Source organism: Aptenodytes forsteri, unplaced genomic scaffold (assembly GCF_000699145.1).
Source record: "Aptenodytes forsteri isolate BGI_AS27 unplaced genomic scaffold, ASM69914v1 Scaffold255, whole genome shotgun sequence".
Taxonomy (NCBI): domain Eukaryota; kingdom Metazoa; phylum Chordata; class Aves; order Sphenisciformes; family Spheniscidae; genus Aptenodytes; species Aptenodytes forsteri.
This window is the reverse complement of record NW_008794888.1, coordinates 4,620,664-4,645,263: the sequence shown is the minus strand read 5'-3', so window position 1 is coordinate 4,645,263 and position 24,600 is coordinate 4,620,664. Positions and strand designations below refer to the sequence as shown.

Sequence of the window (24,600 nt, the reverse complement as noted above, 5' to 3'; positions counted from 1 at the left end):
GGGGAGGAGGAGGGAGCTGGGGAGGGTATTGGAGGTTGCAGCGTTGAGGCGGGCTGAGGGAGCAGAGCTGGAGCAGAGGGCCTGGCAGGGAGGAAGTTGCGGGAAAGGTGGATTTGCAGGGATGTTTGCTTTGAGTAAAGCAGCCTTCATCAGAACGGGCCCAGTGTGGTGCCAGCGCTGGTACAGAACGTGTGGGGGGAGTCGAGGAACCGGAAGCCTGTGTGTGGAGCTGTGGCCTCAGCTTTTTGCTTTGGGGGTGGGAAGGAGCTTCCAGTCTGCCCCCCTTTGTTTTCCTGAGCAGGAGGGATGCAGGCCCACGGCTCTGTCATGGCCCCTGGTGCCAGCCTGGTGGGTGTCCTGGCCTCGGGGGATGGGTTGGGGGGGCTGGTTTGCATCTGCATCTCTGGCTGGGACAGTTCAGTCCCTGGGGAGCCAGTGATTATTTTGCTGCAAGTGTTGCACCAGGGCTGTAAAGGTGCTTGTCTGAGCACAGCTTAGCTCGAAAGAGAGTCCCTTCATATAAACGTCCTGATCTGCAGCCGGGCTACCTGTGGGCTCACGGCACTGTCTGCTGGCCTGAGTAACACCGGGCACCTTTGTACAGAAGCAAAGCGCGATGGTGTTATCTTTGGGGTGGAGCCTGCCCTGGCGCCTCGAAGAGCTCAGCCCAGGCTGCTCCGGGAAGGGACACTCCAGGCAGGTGCCTTTTTCTGTCACCTTTCCTTCCAGTGGCTTTTGAAGGTCTCAGCCTTTTGTGCGCAGAACTTTGACAGAGACCATTTCCTCTGCTTTCCCCTCTCAGTTGACTTCTTGCTCAGGTGTTGGTTTTTTTGTTGGTTTTTTTTTTTTTTTTCATAAAATAACCTCACAGGCTGCACTGCCTCACAGGATAGCCGAGCTGCTCGCAGGCTTTTTATTCTTCTTGAGCCTGATCGTTTAATGCAACAAGTTTCCCCAAAGCACAACCACCTCACTGGGAAGAGACCACTCCCAGGTGACCGCTATGGTTTGCAGCTGCATCCATTAGAAAATATTACGTGTATGGAAGTTAATAGTGTGTGTCAAAAACGCTTGTTCATCACAAGTCCATACTGAGGCACTCTTCCTGCTGGAGAGAAAATGCAATGCATCCCTGTGTTGATGCAAATGTGGAGGCTGCAGTCTGCAGGTTTAAATGCACCTTGAAACCCCGATTCTGTGCGACCAGAGCTGGGGTTGCTTGCTCTGCACCGGCCTGCAGGCCCCCGAAGTTTCCATTTCACTGTACAGCAAAGCCTCCTCGCTTCTGCGTCGGCACGCTTGCCTGGTGTACTGGTTGTTCCTGGATCGATTCTTAGTGCGGCTGATGGTGCTCTGCTTCTGCCTCTTACTCATCTACAGCATGTTCTTTTCTTTAGATGTTGTTTCTAGATAAGTTTTGTGCCTTGAATGTGTTGCTGGTGGAGAGGAAGTTATTTACTTCTGCATTTTCTTCTGTGCTTGTGTTGGGGCCCTCCTGTCCAGGCAAGCACAGGGTGGAAACAAAAGTCTGAGATGTGCAGGAAGGTGTATTTTTTTTTCTCTTGGTTTCAAGTCTTTTAGGGAATGGGTGTTACGCAATGTTTATTAATGTGAAATTTCTTTTCCCTCTGGCCACAGTTCTGGGGTCATTCCTGTGGCGCTGAGCCTGGAGGCAGGAGGGGATTTGCTGTATTTCACTATTTTGGTGACGGTTTTCCCAAGGCGTGTCTTGGGGATGAACACAGGACAGTCGGGGCAAGTCCTCGAGGGATTCAGTGACTGGGAGGAGTGAGTCTGGACACTTGGACAGAGTTGGTTTTGAGTTATTTGCTCTAAAACAGGAGTGGGGCAGATGCAATGCGCGGATTTGTCTGCATTGGTTGTCTCAGAGCCAGGTGTGCCTGGTGGCTTCAGCGCCAGCCTGGGAGTCGGCAGGGCGGGGTTTGTTTCCAAATCCTTTGCAGGAGACTTCTGTGACCTGGGCTGTGTTGCTCCCCTCTGCTTCCCATGGCCACACTGTGGCCGTGATTCAACAGGCTCCCTGCAGAGCTTTCCTGGACCATCAGGCGAGAGACACTTTGTGCTTCACCGTATCATATAGAACTAGGTCACATATAGAAGTTGGAGCTATTAGCTCATAACATTATTGTTGTATAACATATGTCGAAATCCGCTCTGCGTGAAGGTCCATCAACTGTCTCTGGAGTTCCCAGCGTGGAAGGTGCCTTGGCAGGCTGCAGACAGAGATCAGCGCTCGAGGCAGGGCCTAACCCATGTCTAAGAGTCCTCCCTTGACAAGGTCCTTGGGGCTTGGCAGCATCTACCCATTAGTAGGGTAATTCCAAATTTAGTTTGTTTTTGTGGGCAAAACCCATGGAAATCTCGCCTCCTTGGACAGCCACCGTTGAACATTGGTATTTAGATCAAGGTGGTGACAGGTAATGGACTTCAATGCATCTGATTATTTTTCTTTATTTAATATTGTAATTTCTTGTTTTAAATCCATTTCCTTAAACGAACCACATTTTAAAATAAAGGCTTAAAGCTACCAGAATCTGTTGAAATAACTTGAGTTAGGAATTTGCTGGTGAAACTTTCAAGCGACAAACTGCTGCAGTGGGGGAATACCTGGTCAGTATGAAATGAGGCAACTTGTGAGCTTTTGCAGATGTCAAGAGAATAAACTGTTCCATAAGCTTTTGACAAATTCATTTTGACTTGAGAAGTTGCCTAGAAGCTAGAGCCACACTCAGATTTTCCCATTTCTTATAGAAACATGATGTGAGGGGATGAACTCTACCAGTTGGAAGATGTTGTTTCTCATCATTGCTTCCCTTTGCTAACCACGTAGACAGAAAAAAAACCCAACAAACGATTTAAGTGTAAAACATTTTGATGACTGTCTTCTGTGTCTGGTGAATACTCGTTCTGTTTAACACACGGGGAGGAACTGCCTCCCAAAACAGACTTGCTGTCTGGTTTTGTCCTGCTCTAATTTAACTGACCCCAGTGAAAGTGTGGCACAGGGGTTTGGTTTTCCAGCCATACATAGCTTGCCCTAAATCTCCAGTAAATTAATCTGTCTCAAACTGTTACTTAGTATTTACCCACTGTGCAAAAAAACCCAAATTTGCATAGCTGGAGAACAGCATGCCTTTTCCCTTGGTTGGGGGCGGAAGGAAGAGAATCGCAAATTAAATCTTCGGTTTCTTTACAGCCTTTAGTAGGTACAAGTCTGCAGGGCTTCATGACTATTAGCTACATAGGACAACAGCTGAAGCTTGAACTTCCCTGATGTAGAGCGGTTCCTGTGAGCTGGTTGGAGAGCTGGGCTGAAGCTGCGCTCGTGTGTTTTATGGTATTTCCCATTTGCAGTCACTTTGGTGCTTGTCAGCTGTAGAGCTGAGCCCTTCAGACAGGGAGGCTGAGCGCTGGGTGAAACCGGGTAGCTTGAACTTTGTGTTCGTGATGTGACATGTGAAGTGAGTTCATCACGGGGAGACCGAGGACCGTCTGGAGGCTGTCGGGCATGCTGGGAGGGTAGAGGAGCTTCAGGTCCTGCCGGGCACTGCTGAGAAGCTCCCTGTGGGAGTGGCTGTGGTGATCCATGGCTCTGGCGCTTCAGGGGAGCTCAGCGGCCCCACCGAAAAAAGAGGTTGCTCCTCTGCCACCCCCTCCTTCTCGCTGACACAGGCATTTCTATGGCTTCAGGGGAAACAGGATTGGGGAAGTGACCTAGGTTAAAATTAAACAGGCAAAACTGGGTATTTTTAGCCCAGATGAGTTTCCTCATCCCATTCATTGTGCAAAGGCTGCTCGCCATGGTGCAGTGGAAGAGCAGGGATCAGATCTCCTTCCTTCAGCAGCAGTGGCAGGTACTGGCTCAGCGTCCTTGCAAGCCCAGCCTGGAGCCCCACGTCTCCCCCAGCACGACCTCACCTGCTGACACTCAAGCTGCCTGACTCTGAGGAGTGCTCGGGCAATGCTGCTGGCAGAAAGTGGTACCCTTGGGTTCAGCGTGGCACGGGTGGCACTAGTTGTAAATCTTGGCTGTCCGCGCTGAGCATGCTGTAGGTGTTCGAGCATAGCTCCTGGGCTGCCACAGCACATCTGGCTTCAGCCACCAGAGAAGGTGACTTTGCATTAATGGTGGATTGTGAACCACCTCTGTCTGGAGATAGGCAGCGCTCTGCTTTCGAGCAATAGCACAGGGAACAGGAGGGAAGAGCAGCCCGGATCTGCCAAGTGTCGGGCTTTCGCAGGTTGTTCTGTCATCGCTCCAGCCTCAGTTTTCATCTTGGGTTCCCGAGAGGGGTCTGCTCTGTATTATCCTCTTGAGAACGTTTCTTGCTGCAGCCACTGGCGCTTGACACCACAGAAAAGTGTGTATCAGTCGCTGTACTGAAGAGCCATAGTGAATGGTGTGTGCAAAATGAGGCTCTTCCCTGGAGACTCATCGCAGCGTTGGATCACTCTGGCAGGGAACTGCGGGCTACCTGCTGGAACGGAGACACGCGGGACGAAGACCTGGCTGGAAGTGGACCTGCCCATACCTGCATGCTGCGGGACCGGCCTGTGCTTTGTCCGCTGGGAATCCCAACACCTTGCTACCAGCCAGCTTCCTCCAGGCTGCCTTGCCCGCTGCAAGGGAGAAGCTCCGGCATGGAGGGGTCACCTAACCGAGAGGGGAGAGCCGGCATGCTTGGGGGCTGCCATACGCCGCTCGGCATCGCCCTGATGGAGCACTCCTGCTTGAATTCGTGGTGGGTGTGCTGCCAGAGCTACAGGAGCTCTTTGATTTCATACACTCCTGCAGCTTACGCAGAGTAGCTTTTGTTAGCTGAGCAGGGCCCAGGAGCGGAGGAACTGTTCAGATAATTTTAGACATTGCTCATAATTTTTTTTTAATTGGGGTGACCTTTCTGTAGCGAGAGCCTGCAGTCTGTCACTGAATCTGGCTTGCTCTCTCCAAACTGTGTGTCGACTCTGGTGATCTGAAAGCTCTGCTCAGAGCTTTAAGCTTTGAAATAGCCCCTTTTTTTTTTCCCTCTCCTCTGGGGCAAGAGATTAGAATATCTGCATGCCTGCAGCTTTTAAAATAATTGCCATCCTCCTTTACTGGGTATGGGCCTTAATTGTGATGTGGGAGATGCTTCAATACGGTTGTCAGCCAAGTTTGCATTTAGGTCTGTTTAATACAGAAGATGAGGGCTCTGTATAATTACAGTCTTCATTCTTCTGTTCTTAAATTTGTTGTAACATATGGCTAAGAGCCTCCGTGGCCTGAGAATGACGCGGGGAAGTTTGGAAGTTGTCCGAGTCAAAATTGAGGAAATGCTGTCAGAAAAAAAGATTTGCTGTTGCTCTTAAGTGCTCGCTGGCGTCTCTCCACGGGCACTGTGGCTCTTCGTGGATGTTCTGCCGGGGTGAAAAATCTGATTTGGAGCTGGCTCTGTATTAGATAGATGGAGCGTAGGAGCCATTTGGAGATGAATAGGAGGAATGCGGGCAAGAAGACATAAAACCTGTCAGGGCCTTTTATTGTTACAAGCAGAGGGCAGATGGGATTTGGTGTGGATTTGACTTCAAACCTGATAAGTGTTATCAGAAAATGGACTGCTGCCGCTGCTTGGAACAGCTGCCATTTTAGCGTCTGAGTTCAGGCAGGGTTTTGCAGAAAGGTCTGGTCTGGATTTGGTGTTCAGTGCAGAGAGGAGCCATTTCAATTGTTCCCAGTATGAGCTGGTTTTATTGTCCATTCAGGGCAGAGGGTAGCAAACAGGGAAGGTTGCTGGGGGAGGCTGTGGTTCAGGTAGCGTTGGTGGTAAGGAGCTTGCAGGGCTCCCAGCAGCTCTCTGCCTCAGGAGCGGATGGGCTGTACTGTCTGAAATCCTCCGAGCGTAGCCAGGCTTAGTCTGGTTCTCTGAGACTTGAATCAGGGGTGGAAGTGAACCCCAAACGAGCTCCTGGCTGCCCAGAGCCCCGCTTCAAAGGAAATCGCGAAAAGGATGGCTGGGATTTACAGTCACTCTGCGCCGAGCTGCTAAACTGCCGATTCTCGCCATGGGTGTGGATGGGTCTCATCACGAATGCAAGGGACACTGGAGCGTGCTAGACCAGGCAGAGCTCTTCGGGATCACGCCAGTAACCTGACGGTAACCGGTACCGACCCCGCAGCGGCGCAGCCCCGGTCCCAGGCCTGCTGTGCATCCCCTGCGGGAGAGCGGGGCAGGCTGAGAGGGCTAAACACAGAGAGAACATCGCTGTGCCTCCGCAGGGTGTTCAGCATGTCCCCACTGCTATTTCTCTTGGTGGAAGACGAGGTTGGTGGAAGGTCGAGGGGAAGTGATTGCGTGTGTGCAACCTGCAGCGCCATTGCTTGTCTGGAAGCCACGGGAGGCTGGAGGTGAGAGCTCCTCTCTTCTGCCTGGGGACTCCTTGACGGGGGAACCACAGTTCGGGTAGTAAAAGGGGTGATTTTTCTGTTGTAGAAACGTTTTAAGTAGCCAGGATAGTTTTGGTGAGGTGAGACAGAGAAATAAATAGAAGCACTTTAAACTTTGGAGTTGTAAGGCTGCTGAACTGTGAAGGGCTAAGAGAGCTCGCTTCGCTCCCAGCCATACTTCTGATACCCTTCCCTGGGCCAGGCCAGGCCTGGATTACTTAGGTGTGTGCCAGGTGAGGCAGAAAACCTCAGAAAAACTGCAGTAGATGACAGGGCTGGCGTGGCTGCGAGGAGCTCTGTATGCAGCTCACGTGAGCACTCGCTTCACTGAGGCTGTGCCGGGAAGTGGTTGAATATTCAGCACCCAAAGTTCTGCCCAGTTACCAGCTTTTCCCTTAAATATCTCCTGTCCTCACCATCCAAGTACAAGAACCGAGCCACTTGGGAAATCAGTGTTGAAATAACTTCTCTAAGAAATCATGCTTGTGCGATGAAAGGTTCAAAAACGGGGCCATGTTAGCCATAAGCTTTTGTGTGCAGAACAAAGGCTCTCATGCAGAGCCATTAACGACTTCGGGTATGTGGTCTCGCACGGCTTCTTAAATAACTGACGAGTGATCTTCCTGCCATCCCCTGGGGTACTGGGCGAGCGAGCAGTGAGTCGTCGTCCTTCCTTGGCAAAACCGCTCCAGTGTGCTGGCTGTCAGTTGCTTCCCTGCGTTGCTCGGAGGGAGGTGCTGTGTTCGGAGGCTCTGCTGGGAGCCGGGGCTCTGGGAGGCGTCAGCTCCGTGTGCGTGGGGAATGGGGTTTGAACGGTGTAACTCTGAGAAGATGGAACAGAGGTTTAAGGATGCGTCCTCTTTAATATTCCTAGCTCTCGTGTGCCTGACTGTGCTATCTTTAAAGCTTCCTACATAGGTTTCTTTTTAAATAAAAATTTATACTGCCATCCAAGCTGATTCCCAAGTCTGAGTGTGGTGCTCTAAAAGAAGAACACATCTGCATTGACTGACCGAGTGGGATCAGTGGGATTTTTCTTTCATCTCTGCTCTGAGCAATCCTCAGTGAGCAGAAGTGGCTTGGATGCAGCTTGGGGAATTGCTCCTCTTTCCAAGAGCCCGACTTGAATATGCAGCCAGGGATGCCCTGTGAACCTCCATCTCAGGCCTGGCTGGGAGGGGAAGATGAGAGCGAGGGAGGTCGCAGGTAGCTGGCTCAGCTCTTAAACTAAAGGACCTGCCTTGGGTGCACTCGCACCGCCTCTTTCAAGCGTGTGGTTTTTATCTTCAGCGATGCAGCACAAAAGATGGAGGCTCTCCAGCCTCCCGACAAAAAGGGCTGTTGCTTTTCACAGCTAATAACTTTCAAGAAGCAGCAACACCTCATCATTTCCACTTAGGATCTCCGGCTGGGGGTCCATTCCTCCCTTTCCACCTGAGTAAAATGATGTTGACCTGGTGCATGGTCTGGGATCAGTCCTGTTCAGTGCCTTGGTCTCCCTGCATTGCCCATCTTGAGTTTTAGCACATTGTGGTCATTCCTGGCTTGCAGGAATGAGGCTGTCTGTAGAAAAGCTGAGGGAAGAACAGTGCTTTCTGCTGGGGGAAAAAAATCATTTAAACCTTTCCAGAATATGGTGAGGGAAAGTAGATATCAAGTCATCGCTTCCCTCACCTTTCCCGGTGTATGTACTGAGGTGTAGCCGGTACCCAGCAGCATACACGTGCGTGGACAGAGCCAGTTTTGGCAAAAAGGTTGAAGTTGGTCTCTGGGCAGCGGCAGCGTAGTTGAGACCACAAGCCTGCCTCAACACACTGGCTTTGGTTTGGGGAGTTATTTCAGTACATTGGTTCAGCCGGGTGTGAATGAACTGTTTTAGAGGCTAGATTTCTGTTAGCAGCAGCATTAGCCTGTACTCTGTTTAATATCAGCCACTTTTGAAAAATAAGCAGCGATACGCTGTGAAACAGCAGTAGCAGACTGACATTTTTATCCTGTTCTCATTCTCCACCCCTGGGGTCAGCAGTGGAGGTACCTTTGCATTGCTCCCTGTTGGAGAATGACCTATTAATACCAGTCCCCTTGGAGCTGCCAAAGCAGTTATGTAGTGCCAGTCCCAACAAAATCACTTTTCAGAAGCAGTTAGATCTTTCACGGGATCCTACTCTTCTACAGATCATGGACAAACTGGCAAATAGGGTTTGTTAAGATTTGTTAAATCTTCATACCCACAGCATAAGAAGTGATGTGCCTTTGGCTTGCGAGGTGCTCTTGTTGCTGATCAGGGATCCCAAAGGCCACACTGGGCAGTGTTAGAGCAAACCCAGATCTACAGTATTTCCTGCAGAGGTAGTTGGCATAGTGTTGAGGTATTTCAGAAGGGACGTGGCGGGGGCAGGATGAAATGCACATCTGGAAAGTTTCCTTCTGTGGTTTGCTCCTAGCCCTGAACTTGGAGAAGGGGTTTTCTCTGCGAGTGAGTTACATCAACGTGTTTGCAGAGCTGCTGATGATGGTGAAGGGGGCACCGTGTCAGGAAGGATTGCTCAGCCGCTAAGTCCCTTCCATGAACTGGTATTGCAGGAACTTACAAAAGAGCTTCTGTCCCCAAACCTGTACTGTGGCTGTTCGGTACGGAGAATGCGCTTGTTAAAACAAACGCATTAGTGATGAGTTGCTTTCTCAGACATTTCTAACGGGAAACCTGTGCTCTCAAAATCTATTAATAAACTACAAATAATAACAATCTCTGCCAGCTTCGAGGCCTATTTTATATCATCTGTGCTAAGACTGGTGCTTATAGGAATGGGGAGAAGTCTCAGATTTCTTATCAAAGGTTATCTGCTAGTTGAACAGCTGGAGTTCAAAGGGTTTCAGGTATAGCTGCTTGTGAGAAATAAGGCATTAGAAATTAATCCTCTTTCCTTCACAGCTTGGAGGCTGCTGTTTGAGTTCTCATTTACTTCGTTTTCTTTGCTTTTTAGAAATAAACCAGAGGCAGTAGAAGTAACATTCGCAGGTAAGCTCCACAACTCTCGTGACTTCTCTGAAAAAAGGGCTGGCTCAAACAGCCTGCCCACAGTTACACCTGGCATGTCCAAGTTCACCCAGGACCACTGCAGGGGGAGGAGAGCCACGCAGGGGCAGACAGTGTGGACACCCTGCAGCGTCCCTGGAGCTGGGGCTTTGTCGGCTGCCCTGCTATTTTCTCTGTCCGTTTGCTTTCCCTGGGACTTCCCCCACAGCAGTGAGTTCAGTGGTGGCAGTGCTTTGTGGTGTGTGTGTACTACATAGCTCTCTTACCTCGCCTGTTCTCCAGTCCTGCCCTTGATGCTACTTGTTATTAGGTCTTTAGCACTGTCTGGTTTGGGTTGTTAGAAAGCTGGCTCGGGGTGACAAGCAAGATGAATTCATTGCCTGAAGTTTTCTCTCTAGGACAAGAAGTGCCAAGGAAGTTCAAATGTTCATTCAGCAACTGATTTTTTTTTTTTTTTTTGCTTCTGTTATCAAGAATCTGTGTAAGCTGCAGAACTCCATGGAGAAGTGGAGCTTGCTAGGTAGCTGGAGGGTTGCCTTTCCCTGCCTCCTGCCCTCCCTGCCCGTTCTGCAGTGAAGTGGAAGCTGTCTCAGCAGGCAGCGGCTGAGCTGCCTTTGCTGGCAGAGATGTTTTCTCCTCCGGGCTGCAGCTCTGGCCCCGTGGGCATGTCAGTCACTTTCTGTGCTGGCCATCCAGAAGGGTCCCGTCTCTCCGTGTTTGTATCCTCGTGCGTTGAGCACAAGCAGATTTGCCAGGGATGTTAAATGCCACTAGACTAAAGCTTTCTGTGATGGACAGGTGTCAAAACTGTTTCAGCCCTTTGAATGATAACAGGTTTCCCTACATGACATTACCACTTTCCTTAATTACAGGTTTCTCTCTTGGTGTATGTGTGAGGGCTGGAGCAGGGGGAACAGTGTTGCTTTATGTAGTTCCTAGAACATGTAGGGAAAACCTTCCTCAGAAGTAGGAACTAGTTCCTGTTCCCTCACGTTTCTCTCACTTGCTTCATAGACTTTGATGGAGTCCTTTACCATATTTCAAACCCCAATGGAGACAAGACAAAAGTGATGGTCAGTATTTCTCTGAAATTCTACAAGGAACTCCAGGAACACGGTGCTGACGAGGTGAGTGAGCATCTCTGGGCCTTGAGCCTGCAAATGCTGTCTTAGCATGGGCAATGTCCTTGCGATGTTAGTGGATCCAACGTCTAACCCTTAGAGAAGCATCTGTGCTCCCATCTCATGCTAATCAAAGGAGCAGCCCTGTGCCAATCAGGAGTCCCACTTTGCTGCAAGACAAGGGCAAAGTGTGTTCACACTCTCTCATGAATAAGAGGTCAGCTTATATGACCCTACCACCTGAAAGGCAAAAGGCACCACTAATTTTGAAAGTCTAAATGAGTGTGAGGCCTGACCATATAGAAATAGTTTCCCTGACTGGTGTGCTGAGCCTGCGAGTGAAGGAAGGCACCAAGACAAATCTGGAGTCCCATGGCACTGCTCTTCTGACTCTGACCACACTTGAGAGCGAGTGATGGGCTCCTGCTGTGTGTGCAGACCTTGATCTGCAGACTGTCTGGTTCCCTTTTCACTGCTGCTGTGTGAAGTAGCAGGTTCAGTTCCTGTTGAATGGGCCGGGGCTGCGGAGGGCCATTTATGGTAGAAAGAAGGAGCCTCTCTGAGCTGTGGTTGGGAGGCGAGGCAGGAAGTGTGACTCAGTTCCTGACTCAGTTTTCAGATCTCCTCATGTTAGCAAATGGGGTTCACCCAAAGCTCTTCAGCACGCTTTTGCCTCTGGGTGTCTGTCCTTGGAGGAAAACAAGGAAACTGCTCCATGAGTATATTGAGAATCTGGCGAGAAACAGGGGGTTTGAACCCAAAGTGAATTCCTGCGAGTTGCTACAAGACCTACCAATGTCAGAATAAATACAACTGAGTGTCCTGCTTTCCTGGTTCCTATATGCAGAGCTTTCTAGGAGCAGCGTTGCCTGCTACGGAACAGGGTAGCAGGAGCTGCCCCACTGAAGGTATTGCTGCTGGCAAACAAGAGAGTCAAGCAGCCCAAATGGTGAAGCCCTCCCAGCATGTTTAGCAAGGATCGGCATGGTGCCTAATCCCAGGAGAACCACTGTGGTGGGCGAGTGGCTGACACCACTGTGCACCAGCAGCCACTGCGGTGCCGGCTGGAGAGCGGTGTTCCTCTCTGACCCCAGCTGCTGTGGCAGGCCCATTGCTCCACAGGCTGTGCTGGGAGTGCAGGCAGCTGACAGGCAATTTCCCAAGCTTTGAGAGGAAGACGGGATCTCTGCAGGACTGCCTTGGGAGTGCTGACTAAATAGAAATTACATTTTTAAATCGCCATTTAGCAAACTGTTGCTTTCTGTGCTTCCCTGGAGATGATGGAGCTTGTTTCTGCTCCATCTTTGATGAAACCCCACTGTGAGGAGCACAAAGCGGTGTTCCTGCTAAAACACAGCATCTCCCTGGGCTGCTGCAGGCAGGTTCTCTGCTGAGAGGAGGTTTTGGCAGGCAGAGAGCCTGTGCATCCTCTCTGCATGGTAGTGGGTGTCGGACCAGGAGGGCCGGTTCTGCCACAGCATTGTTGTGTTCTTCTCTGTGAAATACCTCCTGTTCCCAGCCCCCTCATTGACACAGAGCTATGGCTCAGTTGAAAATTGCCATTGATGTAAAATTCAGCAGTGATTGTGTTTGAAGAAAGGTTTTTGCTGTGCTGTAGGCGGCTCTGCTTCTGGGAGGCATCCAAGCTGCCTGGCAGTCTCCTCTCCATCCCCATCTGTCCCGTGCAAGAGTCTGAGGCAGGACGAGTGATTGCCCGGCTGCGCTGTGCCTGACCCCTGCTCTGAACTTGTCTTCCCGCAAGGAGGGGGACAGGGCAAGCTTTGCAGTGCCTGTGTACACTTTGCGTCTGCCTTTGAATGGGAGGGAGGGTTGTAGCCCTCAGATCTGTTGTGTTGAGCTCTGCTGACAGTTCTCCTTTGAAGGTACGAGGCGTATCAAAGGGGATTTTTTCTCCGCATGAGTTCAAGACTAGCAAAAACTTTAAAAAGTTCCAGTTTTGAGTCCTGTCCTGCAGCACATCCCCTGTCAGTGGGGTTCAGGGAGCTCTGCCTAGAGTAAGAGCAGCCAGTAATACTAGAAGCCAATGACTTAATATTTGTCCAAGTTCAGTTAGGCTGGGGGAGGCAGATGCTGAATTTTATGTTTCTAAATGGAGACTGAACATGGCCTGGGCTGCGCGGGAGGAAACAACTGATAGCTTGTGCTCTCAATGTTTAATTTCTTTTCCTAGGTATTGAAGAAAGTCTATGGAAACTACTTGGTAAATCCTGAGTCAGGTAACCCTGCTATAACATTTACTCTGTGTGTCTATGTCAATTCCAAAATGACTTAAGCCACCTCAGAAATGCTGAAAAAATGAAGGCTGCACTTCAAGAGCTTGATATCTGGGGTGCTCTGTACAATAAACGGCAATTCAAAAGGTGGCTCGGGTACGTCAGGGCTGAAGTAGCTTGCAGCACAAGCTGTAATTCTTGATGCAGCCCTCCTCCAGGAAGCCTCTGTTCCTCACAGTTGGGGTCTTTGTTCTTCTTAAAGACGCTTCGTGAGACACAGGAAAACCATGGTTACCTGTGACAGCATCTCTTCCTACTCACTGCAAAAACTTGGGAGCAGCTCAGCCAGCATGTGTGTCTGGGAGCTCAGGAAGGAGCCCCGGGAGTGTTGCCATGGCCACGTGCCGAGTTCAGGCATGGCTTCTGGCGATGCTTGGAGTGCGAAGCACTCACCTCTGGGGCTACTGGGAGGGCTTAAGGTAAAGGTGGGACTGTAGATGTGTCTTTCTGGAAAATGTCTCTGGCTGCATTAAGGCCCTGGATAGATTATTAAGGTTAGTGGCTGTCCCTCCCCAGGTTACAATGTCTCTTTGCTCTACGACCTGGAGAACCTTCCCGCAGACAAGGATGCTATCGTGCACCAAGCCGGCATGTTGAAGCGCAACTGCTTTGCTTCGGTCTTTGAGAAGTATTTCAAATTCCAGGAAGAGGGCAAAGAAGGAGAAAAAAGAGCCGTCATCCACTACAGGGACGATGAGACAATGTAAGTGTTCAAACCAAGCAGCATGGGAGTCGGACAGCTGACAGTATGCTCTTCGCTCCTGCTCACAGCTGTAGGTTGTGGTGGAAAGTCAGGAAATCCTACTGCTCCATGTTTTGGCAGGGTAATAACGGCCTGTCCTAGGCTGTCAGAAGTATCCAGTGAGAGTAATGCTCGTTCCTTGGGCTGCAGGGATGTTACACAAGCGACTGTTAGTGGCAGCGCTTGTGGCTGCATGCAGGAGAGGAACTGGCTGCTCCCAACAGAAGTGTTCTGCTCCCTGTAAATACTGTCTCGAGAGAGGGGAAATTTTCAGCAGCCAGGCCTGTGAATGGTTGTTGCATCTACTTGACCTTGTCACGCGGTTGCTTCCTCATCCAGTTGTACTTCTTAGCTCCTGTTCACAGCTGGGTTCTCCTCTCTCACCCACCTGCAGGTATGTTGAGGCGAAAAAGGACCGCGTCACAGTTGTGTTCAGCACAGTATTTAAGGATGACGATGACGTGGTGATTGGAAAGGTGTTTATGCAGGTATGGAAACTGAATTACGGGGAAAGGATCTGGTCCTCGATTCAGATGCCTTCTTGCTTGAAGCAGCATTGCCGAACAAGCACGTTAGGCTGAAGTGAGCTCACAGGCAGTTTAATGCACGTAAATGCTTTGCAGAGCCCAGGCTGCACTGGGGAGGAAGAACCATGTCAATAGGCATAGGCAGTGTATTTTCTAATCCAGGTTCTTGCATTGGCATCTTTATTATCGATGGTCTTGCTCGTATGGACAATCAAACATATTATGTGTTACAGATGAGAAACACCACGGTGAATACTTCAGTATCCACCTTGAGGCCCTGTAGTGCAGCTAGCTGTGGTGTAGGGATTGCCAGCCAGCTGAGGAGCTGAGCATGGTGGGGAGGCTGTAGAGGGAGATGAAGGGGTGAGGCAATGTTGTGCTGTGCCTGGGATGGTGCTGAGAGTTGTCTTCACCTCGAAGTTTGTTCCTGCTAATGTTCAAATGCTGCAGAGAGACTCAGCAGCTCAGTGTGGCTGCTTTCACATGCCACGATGGGCTCTCGAGTTTGAGCTTTTCAAAGCTATGAATTTGCTTAGTTTGCGGGCTTGAATCAATCATCATAATGCCAAGTACTTCTGGACTCAGCTACCCTTTGCAACTGCCATTTATCTGGGAAGCATTCAGAGGCCCGTAGTAAACACTTTGCGTGTCTGTTAGCGACTGCGTGCAGCCTGTGGAGATTGAGACATTTGCTTACAGCTGGGGAAGGCCCAGTGTACGCTGGTACCTGTGTTCATCCATGTCGCTGGCCCGCCTAGCTCACCTTGTGTCTGCTGAAGCACCTGGGGAGCCTCCTGCATGGGCACGGCTGTGGAGCAGGGCCCTGCAGGGTGTTCCAGGGCTAGAGGAGCTTTTAGCCCATCCGTTCAGGGGTGCCAGGCCGTGTTGCTGACAGGCTCGTGGACAGCAAGTTACTGGCCCAGTTTGCTGGATACCAGTTTACCCGTGTTGGGGGTCATTAGAACAGGATCTGCTGTGATGGAAGTCTTATCTTGCAGCTCTGCTCTCTGTGTTCTTTAGCTACAGGCAGGGCATCTGCTCTGGCTTTGAGCTTTTTCCCACCAGCATATCCCACGGCCTGGAATTCAGCTTTTAAAACAAGGAGGGAGGCATGAGGTGAACAAAACAGGGTTTGTGAGGCTCCCAGGGAGGTGGCAGGGCTTCAAGGCAGCGGCTGTCCCAGAGTCTCCATGTCCCAAGTTCTTGTTTTTTACAACAGCAAACTCTGCTCCTGCCCAGCCACAAGAATTTCCACTCTGAGTCACGCTGGCTCCTTCCCTCCAGCTATTGCTCTTGCATAACGCAGCCCAGTCGGGTATGGTAGCTGCTCATCTGGGCTCTCATGGAGAAAATCTGACCATTAACTAACCAGTGAAGCCATTTGAACCATTTCATCCTCTGGCATAAGCAGGAGGAAGTGCAAGCTAAGCATTTCATTAAGGAAATCCCAGTGAACTACTCGGTTCTCTAAAAGGGGCACAGATGCTCCTGCCCTTCCCAGGGTGAGCTGTGCTCAGAAGGGAGGAGAGGACGAGGGTGGCTGATGATGTGTAGGTTGGGCTGGGGGTCAGTGAGGCAGAGGGGAGGCTGCCCTGCCTTGGGGCAGGAGAATGGTGTCTGGACTTTCCAGCCCCACGTAGGGACAGTCCTACAATTCCTGAAATGCAGAGCCAGTTCATTTCATGTGAGGTGATGGTCGTGCTACTGTCAGAGAGGTTCCCTGGCAGAAGGGATCTCCCTGCCTGGAGGTATTGTTTCAAGGTGTAGAGAAGTGGCAGGAGGAGCAGGCTTCACACACAAGCTTCAAACCCCATAGATGCCTCTTAATGCCTAGGCAAAGACTCCTGATGGGAGATGCTTTCTCAAACGGCAGAGCCTTCATGCTAGGTGCGATGGAGACCTCACAGCCCTTTCTGCGAATTTCTTCTCCTCTGGGGTGATGGGCGCTGCCCACTTTTGCTGGAAGCCTTGATGGTGTTGACTTTACAGCAGGAGCTATGCTGTCTCATGTGCTTGCTCAGTCTGAGGTGTCCCTTCCACAAAACACCCATGGCAGGAAGTGTGATGCTGAAAGCCATCCCAGCTGAGGGGCTGCGCTAGGGCCACGTGTAAACCTGGGACAGCCGTGCGTTTTGGTCTGGTTTTGCTGGGAAAAAGGATTGTTTTCCAGAGGTTTGGCCTGATGGACTCAGCCCATTCAGGGAAAGCTGTGAAACCTCCTGCTCAGATGCCTTGTGGGAGTGGGGAAACCCCATTTGCTTTCCCAGTGTGTTGCTGGAGTGTCGCAGTGGGACTCACCTTCGCTTTGTCTTGTTCAGGAGTTCAAGGAGGGTCGCCGAGCCAGTCACACAGCCCCACAGGTGCTCTTCAGCCACAGGGAGCCGCCGTTGGAGCTGAAAGACACAGACGCCGCCGTTGGCGACAATATTGGCTACATCACCTTTGGTAAGCAGGTAGCTCTGAGGCCTGAGGACACTCGGGGAGGAGAGAGGTTCCTGCTGCTGCGTGAAAAACACAAAGGAATGCACCTTCCCTGAGTGTTCAAGTGGGTCACTGGGGGCTGAAGGGACTGTGGACTTGCATTCTGCATTGTCTGCCCCCTTTGGTGTGTCCCTTTGCTGCATCAGGTCACCCCAGCTCTGCTGTGGGCAAGAAGGCGTGGAAGTGGACAGTAAGCCATTTAGTGTCTGCCTACAAAATAAGTTCAGCATTTGGGAGCAAGGGAAGGGTGGCTTTGCTGTGATATTGTGGAAACTGGAGGTTTCTTGTGGGGGTTTCGTGCAAGTGTATTTAACTTGTCCAGCTGCAGGCACCTGTGCAGTGCTCGATCAGCAGAGGCAACCAGAGAGCAGGAGCAGGGCAGTGAGTTCTGCCTCTTTGCTTTGGGCCAAACACTTCCATCTCTGATGAGCCACTTTCCCCTGCCTGCAGAGGTGCTGGCCAGCAGAGTCATCGCTTCCTCCTGGGCAGCAATGCTGAGGGCTGAGCTGAGGAGTCCAAACCCTGCCCTGTTCAAAGGGAAAGGTCTCTTCCAGAGAAATTGGGGGTCATGGCTGGATGTGCCGTTAGGGTCTCTCAGGCTGGCATTCCTGCAGTTCGGAGCTCAAAGGTGGAGCACAGACAACTGCAGAGAAAGGTGAAGTTAGCACTTCCCTCCTCCTGTGCTGGGAATGGTGCCCTGAGGTTAGGGCAGCTGTCAGCTATGGCAGAGCTGTCTAATGGCAGGTCTGGGACAGTGAGCAAGACTTCGTTCTTGTTGAGACGCAATTTCCCTGTTATCTGATCTGACAGTCCCAGGTGAGATCATCGCCCAGACAAAAAGGTCTTTCAGCCTTCGGATCTGGGATGCTTAGCACAGCACCAGCCTGTGGAAAGAGTGAGCCGCTGGGCCCTGCACGAACCACATCTGGCTCTGTCACGGGGCCGGCAAGCTGCCAGGCAGGGATCTACAACTGATTTCAAGATCCAAGGGCAGACTGGATCTTGAAATCAGTTGAGCAGCCTGGCCGCCCTTGTCTGCCTCCCAGCTCTCTCCTCCGTTTGCTTCTCCCAAGCACTGAAGTAGCGTCATGCAGTTTCCTACAGTGCCGTCATCTCTGGGCACTTGGCCTTGCCTGCATCCTCTGGAGTGCACAGCTGTGTCCAGGCTGCTGCGGGAGACGTGGAAAAGCGCTGCTAAGCCCTGTGTTTAAAATCACAAATGCTGCTTAATCTTGCTACGTGTCACAGTAAAGGGCTCTTTGTAGAGAGCAAAGTAGGCATTCGGAGCAGCACACCCTGAAGCCTCCAGCACTGGAGGAACCTGAAGCCCTTTGGTAGCCTCGGGAGGCACTAACGGCTTGTGTTGCCCTCTTCTTTTAGTGCTGTTCCCCCGTCACACCAATGCTGCTGCCAGAGACAACACCATAAACCTGATCCACACATTCCGGGACTACCTGCACTATCACATCAAGTGCTCGAAGGTACTGAGGGGACGGGGCTGGGGGATACAGGGTAGCTTTGGCCCCTCTAACCTGGGTGCTGCAGGGGAGGAGCACGGGGCAGGGGTGCCCCCCTGAGGTCTGGCATTGCCCTCCCTAGTCACGCAGGGGTGGCAAGTGATGCATCATCACCTTTTCCCTGCTCTTTGGCGCAGGCAGCGCCTGTTTGCTTCCCATCCTAGCAGCAAAGTAGGATTTTTCCCCCTTTGGATCTGGTTTCCTTTCTTTCTGGCAACAGAAATGAGGGTAATTGTTCAGAGAGACCTGGCTTTGACCAGGGCTCAGGCAGCAATTTTCACTGTTGCCTCCTGAACTCTCCTCACAGCACCATGGCTGTGCAGAGCTAGGTGCTTTCCCAACAAGGAGCACAAGATAGCTCCTACCCCGTGTCCTGAAATCTCAGCTATGAAGACAGGATCCTGACATGTCCCCATTTTGTCCTAATGAAACGCAGGCCTATATTCACACACGTATGAGGGCGAAAACATCGGATTTCCTCAAGGTGCTGAACCGTGCCCGTCCAGACGCAGAGAAGAAAGAAATGAAAACAATCACGTGAGTAGTAAAGCGGGGCCCGGCTCTCTGGGCTTCTCTGCCAGCCACGAGCTCGCTCCTTCTCAGCTTGGCGTACATCCGGACTGGGATGCTGTGGGGGTGACCAGACCAGGGCCTGATGTGCTGGGACCCCATCTGAGAGAGAAAGGGGGTGTTTCACAGTGAGGTGCTTGCCTGGGTCCCTTGAGGCAAAAGACTGGATCAGGGTGTGTTGGCTTCCCAGGACCCCTGTGCTCCCTCCACCACACTCGCTTACTGCCTCATGTGTCCTCTGTAGGAGCTGGGTCTGTGGCAAACCCTGTGCCGGCAGGTCCTTTGCAAAAGAAGGCTCGTACATGGCTCTGCAAGCCCTGGTGTCTCCATTGTCCCCCCCGAGCCCGCGGTGGCATTTGTGGGGCTTTTCCCCTGTTGTATTAAAGCTGGCTGATTGGCTCTGGGGGCAGCTCCAGCTCACGGGGGAGAATGGCCAGGTCCTTTCTGTGGGTTTGCGGGCGCTGGAGCAGGTTCCTGCTGCCCAGTGCGTCTGCAGCTCCTCAGAGCCCCAGGCTGCCCTTGGTCAGCAGGTGGCTGGGGCCAGGAGCACTGCCGGGCCGCCGCGCTGGCTGGCTGGCTCCCTCTTGTGAATAAAGCAGCCCAGAGTGAAGTGGGTGGAGGAAAGCAGTTGCGTGAACTTATTTCCCTCAGGTCCTTTACCTTCTGCTGATCCCAGAGCCCCTTGGTGTCCTTTCTCCGTGCGTCCTGGCATGTCCCCTTTGCATTCTGTTCCGGGGCAGTGGGGTTGTCCCCTCTGTGAAAGCCAACCCCTCCCCACAGCACCGTGGCCTGGTTCCGCAGCCACAAATGCCTGCGAGCTCTGAACCAGCGGTGCCTGCCTGGCTTTGAGAGCTGGGTGCAGGCACGTGCCCCACCAAAAGCCCCATAGCCACCCTGGGGCACCCCAGAACAGCGCCGGGGCTGTGCTGACCTCTCTGCATCCTTTCAGGGGGAAGACGTTCACAACCCGTTAACGCCAGGGTCGTTGAGGCTGCCGTGGAGGATGAAGGTTGGGGCACTTGCTACCCGATAATCGTAGCTTTTAATGTTGCACCTCTGTGGGCTCATAAGGAATTCAAGCAATCGGGGTCTGTTTGTACGACAGTTTGGGGAGTAATCTGCAGAAAACGAGCTGTGCTTGCGAGGACTCGATCGTTCCAAGAAACAAAACCTTAATTCCAGTTTGATTGACTTAATTTCTTTTCTTTTTTAATTTTTTTTTCTTTTCAAGCTGTTTCGCTTTGCAATATGTTACCAGAAATAAGTAAGTTGCAGTATTTCTTATGAGAATAATGCAATATTAACTTGTTTTCTTCTGAGTATTTGAGTTCAAAACTCCTGTATCTGAAGAAATACTGTTGGGGTTCATTAATAAAGGAGATCTTTCTATCTTAAGGGGCTGTGGGGCTTCTGCTTGTCAATGCATGTGGCCTTGCCCTGGAAGGGGTGGTTGGCATCACAGGCGCAAGGGGGATAATCACCGTATCCCAGAGCAAGTTACTTCTGGTGATCTCTGTCTTGGGGGCTGAAGTGGGGGTGCTGTGCCCAGGTCTAGGAGTAGCCTGTTGTGTTAGTGACCTCCTGGGCTGCACAAAGCAGGATTCTCCTACCTTTGGCTAGCAATCCGCACCCTTCCCTCCTACCCTGACCCCCTCATTCCCCTGAACAGGGAGAGCCAGGATGGGGGTCTCTGCCTCCACCCAGACCAGCATAAAACCGTCTGCCATTGATCCTCAGGCCGTGGTTGGATGCTGGGGAGATCCCTGAGGAGGGAGGGAGCACAGCTCCCCAGGTCCTTTTCCCCCCAACAAGCAGAGTGGATGGCATCCAGTTAAGTGAAATAATTTATATAATTAAAAGACATTTTCATACAAAACCCCAGGCTTGGCCCCAGATGGTGAGGGCAAAGCAGGGCAGGCTGGAAAATTACAAAGCACGCACTGGAGAAGGGTGGCGAAACCCTTCTCCCTCATCCCTCTGTACATGAGCCACCTGGCAGAGCCAGGACGCTGTCCCTCAGCACAGTTCCTAGCGATCGGGGCGCTGGACACAGAACACTTTGGCTTGGTGGTCGCCAGAGGTCGTCACCACAATGGAGGCATCCCTGGGGGGGAGACAGGGCTCAGAGATGGGGCTGGTGGCTTTGGGCATCCCTCACCAACGCCCCCGGCTCTGATCTGCCCCACTCCCCCTTGAGACCCTCAAGTCTCAGCATAGACCTGAGTCTGTCTCCCCACTTGGGACCAGACCCCAGGGGCACCCAAAGGAAAGACAGCTTGTGATTCGAGTTCCTGAGGCTGTGGCCCCTGCCATCCCTGTTCCCTCCACCCATCAGGGAAGGGGTCTAGGGGGTCCCCGCTCACTTGTTGACGGCGAAGTCGAGGATTTCAGCTGAGTGCCCTCGGTACTCGTTGATCATCTTCCCCGAGCGGGCATCCCAGAGCCGCACGGCCCCATCCAGGCTGCAGGTGTACACCACGGCCGAGCTCTCCTCCCACAGCAACTGCACAATCCCTGACTGGGGCAGGGGGAGGCCACAGGGTGAGCACTAGGGACCCCCAGTAAGTCTCAGCTCCCCCCATGTGCCCCCCTCAGTGTTATCTGCCATCCCCACAGATAGGAGAACCAGCAGCCAGGGCCAAGCTATGGGGCACATCCTCTGTGCAAGGACTGTGGCTGCCTTTGGGGAAGCCCAAGGGGCTGAGGGAGAAGCACAAATTGGGAACTGGCCCCAGGAAAGCCCCTGGGCTCCAGGGGAGGTCTCAGATGGGCCCAGACACCCTCCCTCCTCCCAGCCTAGGGAGAGGGGGTAGGGCAGTACCTCGTGTTGGCACTTATGCCTCAAGCTCTGTGTGGAGAGGTCGTAGATAGCCAGCGTGCCATCCAGGTAGCCCACAGCGGCCAGCGGCATCCTGCAGAGAGCGGAACAGGCATTATGTGGGCCATGGGGAAGCAGGGATGGAAGCGCGTGAAGGATCAAGGTTGAAGGCAAACCCTACGCTGAGAGCTACAGTGTATCAAGAAGATGAGGGACAACTCGATGACCGGAGCCATAAAACACCCCACTCGGGAAACCCAACAGGACAGCGAGAGTCAGCAACCAGCCCAAGGTTCATGAGGGAGAAGACAATGTCCTGATAGGAAAGATCCCCAGCAGCTGTGTCTGGAAGGTTTCCCAGCCAAACAGTGGTCCATCAGGCTAGGCCAGAAACCCAACGGATTGGGAGGAGGACTGAGCAGCTGGCGTGCCTTGTCCTCCGTGTCACACCCAAGTGACGCAGGATCTCCACAGCCAGCTGGGGAGGATGGAGGTGAGACAAATGCAGCAGAACGAGTGCAAGAGATGGAAACGGATCTGTTTGTAACAACTCCTGTAAGATCTAGCACTGAAGAGGGGCTGTCCCCACACTCACACGTTACAGAAGCCCAGCGACTCCACCGAGTTGGACTCGGCCTCCTCACCCTCACCGGTGGGGGCCTTGGGGGCCACGCTCTCCATCTTGAACACGCACACCACCTGCATGGAAGGAGGCTGACTAGTCCCTGAGGGGAGGGGAAGGGGACCCCCAGTCGCACCAAGGTCCCCTTCCTTACCCGGGATCGAGCCTACACCCCCTGGACACCAAAGCCCGACCCCAAATCCTCGGCTCCTCGGAGCAAACAAGGTGGGAACTTCCTTCTACAAGCCCAGCGGGACCACCAGTAGCTGGGAGGAAGCAGTTGTGTTGGCCAAGGGCGCCTCCTGCTGGCTGCCGGTGGCCACCACAGGCTGCTCGGGGCCGGCAGAGCCCTGAACCACCCGGAGACACGGGCCCGTCCCCCAGGGCTCCCGGCTCTGCCCCCGCCCACACGGACCCACCTTGCCCGTGGCGGAGTTGACCAGCTTGGCGTGACAGTCCACAGAGCCCGTCATGATCAAACTGCCATCCTGGTTGCTGGCCACACACGTCAAGGGGTCCTGGTGGCCGTCCTGGCCTGGGGGGAGAGCAAGAGACACGTGAGCTCCACGCATCCTCCCCACGGAGACCCGGTGGGCCTCGAAGCCCACCTTCCTGCAGCCTCCACCTTGCCCGGGTCTGCTAGCAGCCTGGTGGCAAGGAGCAGCCACCTGTGGGGTCAGGGAAACCCAGTGCCAGGCTCCCTCTGGCAATCCCTGGCCTCGGAGGGTGACACCTCTCCGCCCCGGGAAGGGGTCAGAGCCTACTGGAAGGGGCCGTTCCCCAATTAGGGAGCACCCCAGGCGATTAACCTCTTCCCTACCTTTCAGGACATGCAGCGAGGTTCCCTGCTTCAGGTCCCAGATGCGCATGGTCCCATCCTCGTACCCCACCACCGCTCGCTTCCCTGGGTGAGACAGAGCCAGCGGATAGAGCCAGAGCTCCCCTCGTCCCTCCACCTCCCGCTCAGCACAGACTGGCAGAAGCAGGAGGGCAGATGGTGGCAGCGGGATCTGTCACAGAACTGGTGACATTCCCCACCCCGGACAGCCCCTGTGCCTCACCGTCAGGCAGGATCCTGCCACACGTGGCCGGGCACGCAGGGCCCTGGAAGGTTTTGCAGTCTCCACTGGGGATCTTCCACATCCAGGAGTTGCCATCAGCCGTGCCCGCCAGAAGGACGTGGGCTTGAGGGTGCCACTCCATCCACTGGGCAGAGAGAGGGACAGGCAGTGTCACGGGGGTGACATGTCCCCCCGCCACCCAGCTAAGTCCGGGCTGCCAGCCCACAAGCTCCCCACGGCACCAGGGGTCCCGCTGCTCACCTCCAAGTCCCCCACCTCGAAGGACCACACTTCTTCCTTGGCCTCCACCCGCCACACTTTGATAAGCCCAGACATGTCACCCGTGGCCACAAACACGGAGTCGTGACTGAAGCCAGCACAGGTGACCGAGTCCTTGTGTCCTAGAGACATCGGGGGACAGAGACTACTTAGGCCAAGCTACGGAGGATGGTCGGGAGCCCAGCTCCAGCAGAGCATCGGCTGGGGAAGAGCGTGTCCGGAGAGATGTGGCTGGGAGGGGACATGGCCGCTGACTCGGAGAGCCTCGAGCACCTCACCTGAGCATTCGAACAGGAGCTCTCCGTCGCTCACGCGCCACACAAAGGCCTTGTCGTCCTCCCCGCCCGTCACCGCCAGCGAGTTGGTCTTGGGGTCGAGGCTCACACAGAAAACAGAAGCTTCACGGAAGAGAAGAGAGAAGCTACGTGGCTCGGACGCCGCTCACGCCCCACCTGACATTCCCAGGGGATCCAAACCCCACGCAACACCAGGTCTGGGTGGGATGTCAGCGAGCTGAACTCCCAACCCAAACCAGTGGGAATCTATTCTTCCCGTGGGGGGAGAGCAGCACGGGCTGTCTGCTGAGCTCAGGGCAAGCCACCGTGGTAGGAGGCTCGAATGGCTTCTCTACCGGAGCGTAAGTTAGGAACGAGCAAAGCCCGAAGCATCACAGCCCCGAGTGGTGACGGCTGTCCCAGGAATGGCCGGGAGACGGCAGCCTGGCAAGGACCTGCTGCACCCCCTTAACTCTGGGGAAAGCCAGGGTGGGAGGGGGACCCCAGCTGCCGCTGCCCGTGCCCACCACTCACCTGAGTGGAGGGAGAACGTGACCTCGCTGTCGTCCTGCGCCTCCATGCCGTCCTCCACCCCCTCGTCGTCCTCCGTCTCCCAGGCCTCGGCGTCGGGCTCTTCCGCCCCCTCGTCATCAAAGTCCACGTCCTCCATCTCGTCGGCCAGGTCATCTGCAGAGGGCGAAGGTCAGGACGCAGCCGCGGCCTGCCCGGCTCGGCCCGTGCAGGGCAGGCGGCTGCGGGCACGGAGGCACCTCGGGGGTCCCCGGGGGACGGGGCAGCGGGGGGGACGCGC

General features: G+C 53.3%; 2 protein-coding genes across 2 annotated transcripts in view; one reads left to right on the top strand and one right to left on the bottom strand.

Moving 5' to 3' along the window:
- ARPC2 (actin related protein 2/3 complex subunit 2) overlaps positions 1–20,129 on the top strand; it is a 25,934-nt gene extending 5,805 nt beyond the window's left edge. The window contains exons 3-11 of the mRNA XM_009275032.1: positions 9,430–9,464; positions 10,497–10,609; positions 12,795–12,840; positions 13,414–13,600; positions 14,034–14,127; positions 16,485–16,611; positions 18,028–18,128; positions 18,601–18,701; positions 19,684–20,129. Of these exons, the coding sequence (XP_009273307.1) occupies positions 9,430–9,464; positions 10,497–10,609; positions 12,795–12,840; positions 13,414–13,600; positions 14,034–14,127; positions 16,485–16,611; positions 18,028–18,128; positions 18,601–18,701; positions 19,684–19,708 (829 nt within the window). The 3' untranslated portion in view covers positions 19,709–20,129. The remainder of the gene's footprint in view (positions 1–9,429; positions 9,465–10,496; positions 10,610–12,794; positions 12,841–13,413; positions 13,601–14,033; positions 14,128–16,484; positions 16,612–18,027; positions 18,129–18,600; positions 18,702–19,683) is intronic.
- The window catches only part of AAMP (angio associated migratory cell protein), a 12,826-nt gene continuing 8,176 nt past the window's right edge, over positions 19,951–24,600 (bottom strand). Inside the window, exons 3-12 of the mRNA XM_009275031.1 lie at positions 24,324–24,476; positions 23,793–23,912; positions 23,497–23,636; positions 23,236–23,380; positions 22,995–23,078; positions 22,594–22,709; positions 22,148–22,251; positions 21,556–21,646; positions 21,098–21,252; positions 19,951–20,838 (exon numbers count right to left, since the gene is read on the bottom strand). Coding sequence (XP_009273306.1) covers positions 20,763–20,838; positions 21,098–21,252; positions 21,556–21,646; positions 22,148–22,251; positions 22,594–22,709; positions 22,995–23,078; positions 23,236–23,380; positions 23,497–23,636; positions 23,793–23,912; positions 24,324–24,476 — 1,184 coding nt within the window. The 3' untranslated portion in view covers positions 19,951–20,762. The remainder of the gene's footprint in view (positions 20,839–21,097; positions 21,253–21,555; positions 21,647–22,147; positions 22,252–22,593; positions 22,710–22,994; positions 23,079–23,235; positions 23,381–23,496; positions 23,637–23,792; positions 23,913–24,323; positions 24,477–24,600) is intronic.